Genomic DNA, 8,139 nt, shown 5'->3' with positions numbered 1-8,139 from the left:
ATGGACCCAGGAAAACAAAAGATTTCCCACCCATCCGTGACAGTTTAATTTTAGGGATCACAAAGTTATTGGCTGTTGCTGACCTAAGGGTCTGTATGTATGTATGTATTGGCATTTATATAGCGCACTACTTACCCGTAGGGTCCCAAGGCGCTTCGACCGCTGCGAAACCCTTCCTGGCTTCCCTGAGAGATGGTCCCTTAATGGGTATCTCCAGGGTGAGACCAGGCATCCCCGGCGGTCTGGTGGGGCCGTTAGTGAAGATGAGGCAAGCTAATGCCCAGAGTTGCCGAGTGTGAATGCTGATCAGAGTGGGCACCGAGGCGAGAGAATTATCGAGTCCGCTGACCCTGGTCCAGAAACCTGCCGCGCCGGGAATCGAACCCTGGTCCCGGGCCGTCCTCTGCTCTCGGGTCTGCCGCCTCTAACCAGTGAGCCACACTACTTCACTAGATCCTAGATGGTTGGTAAGGACAGACAAGTTTCTGCAAGTATTCTGGGGCAGTGCCAGTTGAGATTTTATGCATGAAGCACAAGGATTTAAACTTAATCCTATTTTCGACTTTCAGCCAATGTAGGTCACGAATTTATTTAGAAGTAGAGCAAGACATAGGAATTTGAATAAGAGTCTCGCCGCCGCATTTTGCACCATTTGCATCCTTCTGATCGTAGTTTTCTTTGCCCCTAAATATAGCACATTGCTATAATCAAGCCTTGAAGTTACCAAAGCATTAATAACTGTTTTTTTGTACAATCAGGTAGCATCCAACAGATTTTTTTAAGCCATTTTAAGACTGCAAAACAGGTGGCTGAAGTCTTAACGGCTTGCTGGTGCATATTCAAAGATTCATCAATGATGACACCTAAATTTCGAGCCTGTAGGACTGGCATCGGAAGAGGGCCCATTTCAGATGGCCAGTGCTGGGGTCCCCATAGTTCTTTATTTCTTCCTAGAACGATTAGCTCTGTTTTCTCGCCGTTTAATTTTAGAAAATTAGCTTGCATCCATCCCGCGATCTTACCCAGTCCTAGTTTTAACGTGGAAGGATGATTGCTTTCTGCTGACGAGAGAGAGAAAAGGAGCTGAGAATCGTCAGCATAGGAAAACATATTTAAACCTGCCTCTTCTACTATTCTGGCAAGTGGACTCATATATAAGTTAAAAAGCAATGGGCTTAGAATTGAACCTTGCGGTACTCCATGCTTAAGAGTTAAAGTCTCTGAGCAGGCAGAATGGGAGAAGACTTGAAACGTACGATAGCTTAGCAGGGACTTAATCCAGTTTATAGCAGCGCCATGAATACCTATAGAGGAGAGTGTTCGTAAAAGTACCGCGTGTGACACCGTATCAAACACGGCACTAAGGTCTAATAATACGAGTGCAACCGTTTCTCCTCTATCCATCATGGCGCGGATGTTCTCTGTCACTCCAAGCAACGTAGTCTCAGTTGAAAAGCCTACGCGGAAACCAGATTGTTGCGGGGGCAAAAGATCGTGTGTCCTTATAAACTCAGTGAGGGACTGATGAACATGTTTTTCTAAAATTTTGGAAAAAATAGGCAGAAGAGAAATTGGCGTAAAATTTGAGGGCATGTTTGGAACAGCTCCAACTTTCTTCAACAATGGATGAACCATTGCAGGCTTCCATTCTGCTGGAACATGTTCTTCCTGAAGGGAAGCATTTAGAAGGTCTGTGATCGTAGTCATGGCGTTCCTATTTAATTGCTTTAGAATAGAACATGGTAGAGGGTCTTTTGGTGAGCCAGATTTGATCGTGTTTAGTAAGCCGATGACAGAATCAACACTCAGCAAAGGCCAGCTTTCTAGTGTAGCGTGCATGTTAACAGTGACACATGAATCTGATACATTAATATTATTGCATAAGTCCTCTGTTGGGCTACTAAGGATAGTCGTGTTCGACTGATTTTGGTCCTTTTGTATACGTTCAATACCCTGGTAAATTGTATCCACTTTATTTACAAAAAAGGAAGCTAATTGGTCACATTGCATTTTGTTTAAATCAGGAGGTGTTTGAACAGTATTTGGCCCAGCGAGTTCTTTAACGATATTGAACAATGTTTTGGATTGGTTAAGAGCATCCGTAATCGTCATACAAACATATTCTGTTTTTGCTTTCCTGCACAGCATCTGGTAGTATGTCAGTTTAGTTTTATATTCTTGTTTGACTTCAAGGGAATACGTTTTTCTCCAGTTGCGCTCAGCGCATATACATTTGGTTTTCTCTTTTTTCAAAATATCACTGAACCAGGGGGCAGGGGGGGCGATGGACGTGACCTCTTAATTTCGTTCTGGGCAGGCACGTATCTATGGCTGTCATGAGCTATTTCTGTACTAGTGGGGAAAGATTTTTAACCTCTGTCTTCGTGCATGGGGTATGTGCTTCAAGGAATGCATTTAGAGCATCAATATCTAACTTTTTCCACTTCCTAATGTATTGATTAGTGTTCAAATGCTGAATAAATCATACATTCACCCCCGGTCAAAAGATCTGGGTTAAATCCATCGTTCTTTTGCTCACCATGCAACCCCATATTAGACCCAGCCATATGCAAATCAGTCTTGACCCTGTGCCTCATGGGAACAGTCCAGACCGAATTGCCAAGCCAGGTCCTCCCTGGACCGGAAACAAGCATCCTGGGACCGGTTTCTGGGTATTGCCCTTCATCAGCCAGGCTAGCTTGAATCCAGTGGCACAGTGAGCAAGGGACCCACGTCTGGGCGTACCCATCCCACTTAGGGTGAAAAGTGCTACGCAAACAAATGGTGGACGGAATGCTGAATAACTCATACACGCACCCCTAGTTAAGAGATCTGGGTTAAATCCATCGTTCTTTTGCTCACCACACCGTCAGTATGTGGGCATTTTCAATCACATGATAAACATTTTTACCACAATGTGAATTGTTTGTCTTTAGTTCATTCAAGTGGTTGACGGCTTCTCTCTTTCAGCCAGGTCAGTTTGCTCACTCATACTTGTGTTTACATGTTTCTTGGTGGGTTTTTTTGTTTTAATTCACGATAGGTCCATCTCTGCTAATTGCCTCTGCACAAAAGTGGAAGGCAATCATGCCAAAATTAAAGCACCCATTTGTAGGAGTGAATGCCAAGAGGGGCACAATGGGATGACCCAGAGTCAGAATTCCGGCCCTCCTAACGCCTCTCATAGTGCTTACTAATAACTTACTGTTAGGTGTCTTTATCTGGGGAAGTGATTTACACCTTCCACTCCACAGGCAAAGTGCTGGAAATATTAGATGAATATCATCGAAACTGCTGCATTTCAACCAGATATTGGATCCTTCCATGAATTCCTGAACGATTTTGATCTCAATATATCTGTAAATATCTATATATATAAATTGATAGATAGATAGATAGATAGATAGATAGATAGATAGATAGATAGATAGATAGATTGATAGATTGCACAGTGGTGCCTGCCGCTGTGTAGTTCTAGTTAGGTCATAGTTTCCATAGATAGAACGTTTTTTGTTTTGTTATTAACTTTGCTGCTGTTTGACAAATCGCCAAGCACCTTTCTAAAAACAAAAGTTAGTCCACTTAAGCTCTTTCCTGGAAAGTTTTGGGGTGATTTGTCAAGCGGGAACCAAGAAAAAGGGGGTCCCAAGACGTTGATTTCCCATGTTAATTTCCATTGGAAATGTCAGTCATTGATGCAGTTGAAAGAAATCATAGAAAATGTAGCAAAAAGTTAGAACTTAACTCAGAAAAAGACTGTGTGATTTGGTGCACAGAGTGACCATGAAGGGTTAATAAAATAGGTATATACAGATGGGGTCCCGCTGTCCGAATAATTAAAGAATAGCACCCTCTGGTTGGCCTAGGGAATATTTTCTCTTTTTGAAAGATCTGATTGGCTGGTCGCAACTCAGAGAAAAATGTTGAGGCAGCCATTAAAGAACCCGGGTACTTGGTCCCTGTGTCCTGCAATGTAAAATATTTATATTTTATATTTATTTGCTGGGGCAGTCATGCGCTTTACAAATTCATTAATATACATAACATATAAAAGAAAGATAGGGACACTTGTGGGTGGGTTATCAGAGGAACCCAGGTGCCAAAACCTAAGACACTTTATACTACTGTATTCTCACTGGACCCAGCATGGCTCCCCATGAGGTACTTTGGTACTCCTGTGGGAGCCGCCGCTCAAGCTTCCCCCCCCATGGTTCCACACTACAAGGTTTTCTGGGGATTTCAAATGTCATGAGTGCTGTAAGGTTAGAGGTGATAAGCACTACATGGCGAACAAAAAGTCTTTGTTGTTTGCACTCGCTACATGGCAAAATAAACTTGAAGCAACAGCTATACCTGGTGTGCACTCGTTCATATATATATATTTGTTTAGTTTACCTTGAAGCCATAAGATAAATCTACACACCTGCAATACCGTCTGTTAGACTTTATATGCTGCTTTGGAACAAACCCACTTGTCCCTCTTTTTATCCACACTAATTGCCCCTGTTAATATAGTGTTTCCTGGATAAAAAGACCAACTTACCAAAATGCCCAAACCATGTACACATTGATGAAGCCACTGCATTCATGTACATCTTTAGGAAAACATAAAGAAGACACAAAACATGACAGGGGTGGACAAATACTGCCTGGTGACTGTCACCCTAGCTGATGTGATTGGAAAATCTGGTGTTGGTGACTCCAGATGTTGGTTTTTCTTGAGAATGTCTTTTGGTTCTAGTATCCCATATTTGTTTCAATGGAATAAGCAACTTTCACTGCTTCACCTTGAGAATCAAGTGTCTGTTTTCTGTCCTCTTCCAGAATCTCGCAAGTCATGATCACCCGTATGAACCAAGACAATTTGGAATGTTGTTACATATTCATGTTTAAAGATGTAAATTGTGTTAGTAGTCTTTTTTGACAGAGAACTCCCTTGAATATTGTGGAAGCAATTGCACACATCACAAAGGTTGACACATAATATCAGAGTTGTGAGTGTCCTTGGTCTCTTGACATTTTGGTTCTTCAGATGCTTCTGGTGGGTGGTGTAATTCTATGAAGAGTGTGTAGATGAAGGCGCCTGTGACACTTCCCACCAGTGGGGCTACCACTGGGACCCACCACCAGTTATTCCCAGCCCTAGCAAGAGAAGAGAGACAAATTAAATTATCTGGTCCAGGCAATGTTGGATTCTGCTGGATCACAAAATGAACCAAATCAATTGCATTCATAAAAAGTACAGAGTCAATTTTAATGCACGTGCTCTCCTATCATATCATTTCATGCAACTCAAGACAATTTGTTTGTGGAACTGGCCCTTTCAGGATAATTTGCCAGCAACTTCCAATCCCTGTTGCACTTCTGCGGTTTGATCAATTTTGTTACAGTTAAAAGAGTATGACATGTAGCAAAATGATTGCTTCAGTCTTCAATGTAATCATGTATAGCAAATTTAAAACGGCGTATATGCCAAGCTTAGATATATATGCATAATCAAATATTTAGAACAATTAATGGTTTCAAAATAGTTTTCTGGAAGACAATAAGAGCAGTTCAAACGTGATTTTCCGACAGGTCTTCATTATTTCTCAAACACTCCTAACCTTTGATCAGTTGCTTTTTTCTTCTTTTATCATTTACAATTCTGTGTACATGAATGGGCAAGTACCGGTGGTCCGGGACCCAGTAAATAATTTTCATTGCACTTCCCATTGTCTGGAGTTGTGTCTTCTTCTGGTGCATTTTTAGTGCAGCAGATCTTATTCCTCTCACACCATAATTTTTACAGGTTCGAATGACTACCTTGATCCGGAGTCTTCATTGTGTCAAATGTATATACTTTATTCCAACTAAATTTCATGCCTTATTTTTCTTACTTTTAACTTTATGAACATTGCTTGTTTCTTTACTGATCGCCTATAGCCCAATACATTTTGGGCCCCACTTCTTCCTCAGGGGGGAAATATTAGAGGCAATTGCTATAGACAAAAGAAAAATGCCTAAGACATATCATTTCAAAAACGCATTTGAAATTTTGGGTCTTTCGGGATTTGTAGATCTTAAATATTCCTTCTCTTTGTCATTAATCATTCTTTCTTCCTTTGCCCCCACAAAAAGTATCATAAATAGTTTTTCAAAATTCGGTGTTGGGTTTCAGTTACATTTCATGTGCGTTTTTTCATCAGCATGTGATTAATTGATGAAGGATAGCACATGAAATGGATTTGGAATAAAGGATATAGCTTTTATACAACAAGGTCTTTGTGAAGGTTGTCATTCGAATGTTTGAACTTGACTTTAGCTTACCTACACCCTTCTTAGTTTATTCACTGCAACAGCTTTCTTTTGGAATATCTACCACAGGGTTTACAAAGAATATCGGAACCAAAAATATCGTAGGACAAATTATTGTGTCAATAACGAAGACAAAAATATTGTGAAGGTAAGTTTCTATAGGTGAGTAAAGTTTTACTATATATAACTCCACATATATGTACCTTGATGATTTAAATAGCTTCAAGGTACGTTGATGTGGAGTTAAGAATAGTAAATCTATACGTACCTATTTACCTTCTCAATATTTTGGTCCTCTGTATTTTTGACAGGACATTCTGTCCACACAATATACTTTTGGTTACGATATTCTCTCAGTGATCCATCTACCACAACAGACTACGCACTGAACTCTGATTGCCATCTTTAACTAACCGACCTTGCCTCTGGGTTCCTTCGCATCCTTTGAATGAATAAATTATCCAAATCTCAGCTGCAAGGTTATTTCTCCTTTTGTATTCTCTGGATTACATCTCACAGTTTAAAAAACGCAGGCTCCAAAATGCCCAATATACATCCATCAAAGCACTTTGCATCATTCGCAGGATCATAAATGGAGTTGCAATTTCCCTGCATAATAGAATCACTGATTGCATGTCCAAAGGAGCCTCTGATCATGATCCAAGATGTAAATTCATATCCACTTCTACAAGAATCTACGTCTGGTAGACGCTGTTCTCTGTACACCTAGCGAAACTTTATAATTTACTAGAGAGCCCAACAAGAAACTAGTGGACCATATTATCTTTCAAGAAATTCCAAACTGTGGCTCCTTCTTACACCATAATTATGAGGTCGCATCATTCTTAAGCCTGCAGATGCGTTCATGCTTTATATTTATTCACATTTATTTATTTTAATCTCTGCTTTTTAACGGATGCTAACTGCACATCTTATTTTCTCTTGGGGGAATCAGGAGCTAACAAGCAAAAAAAACATATTAATGGCAAGGCTCACTATTGAGGTGAAGAATATGAAAAGCCTAGAAGTCTAACCATACATTATGGTTTTCTTGGGCCGGCCAACCAGACATGCACATTTTGAAGTTCTCGAACCTAGCTGTCTTAGACAGCTGGGTTCGAATAGGCACAGGCCTCCAGTTCTTTTAGGAGCACTGTAAGATCCTGATCTATCAGATCCTGGAGCTGCTCTCACACTGTGAGAGCAGAGCCAGGACTGGGTAGTGCAGTTTACTGGCCCAGTGCTTTCAGGAGGAGAGGAGACACCCGAGGGTGGATGAAGTCTAGCAGCAAGTTAGAAAAGTAAGTAGATGGTTTTTTTTACATTTTTATGCTCCACCACCCTTGGTACAAGCCAGCCATCACTGCCCTAGTTGATGGTAAAGTCAGGTTGTTGATTATAATTTTAAAAAATTCAATAACATCACACTTGCCAGTACTGATGAGCTTTCACAATCTCACTCAAATTCTTGATCACACACCCAAATTGTTATGATCATCATTTATTTGGTCAATTTTTTTGAATTTTTGGAAAAATAATTTATTTAGTTACACATTCATTTCTAGAATTGTTTTACATATACTCGACGAACATATACATACATATCCAAATAATCAAAAATTCTAAAGTGTGTATCATTAATACAAAAGAACCCTATATGAATTTGGCACAATTCTACATACAAACCAACCTTACATTGCTCCTGTAAGTTCGACGGCACCAAGTACAACTCCTCATCCACGAACACACAACAGATATCTGACTCCAACCACCTTAAATGCATCCTGCTCAACACCCGCTCAGTCCACAGACACGCCATCGACCTCTGGAACCTGCTAGACA

The 8,139-nt window shown here is 40.5% G+C and overlaps 1 protein-coding gene across 2 annotated transcripts in view; it reads right to left on the bottom strand.

Annotated features, from left to right (window-relative positions):
- Positions 1-3,340: 3,340 nt before the first annotated feature.
- The window catches only part of LOC147726209 (aquaporin-7-like), a 149,441-nt gene continuing 144,642 nt past the window's right edge, over positions 3,341-8,139 (bottom strand). For both annotated transcript variants that reach the window (XM_086960310.1, XM_086960309.1), the window contains one exon: positions 3,341-5,142. In XM_086960310.1, coding sequence (XP_086816436.1) covers positions 4,965-5,142 — 178 coding nt within the window. In that variant the 3' untranslated portion in view covers positions 3,341-4,964. The remainder of the gene's footprint in view (positions 5,143-8,139) is intronic.

Source organism: Lissotriton vulgaris, chromosome 3_1, assembly GCF_964263255.1.
Source record: "Lissotriton vulgaris chromosome 3_1, aLisVul1.2, whole genome shotgun sequence".
In the NCBI taxonomy this organism is placed as follows: Eukaryota; Metazoa; Chordata; class Amphibia; order Caudata; family Salamandridae; genus Lissotriton; species Lissotriton vulgaris.
Note: the sequence above shows the minus strand (reverse complement) of the source record. Positions and strands in the feature narration are given on the sequence as shown.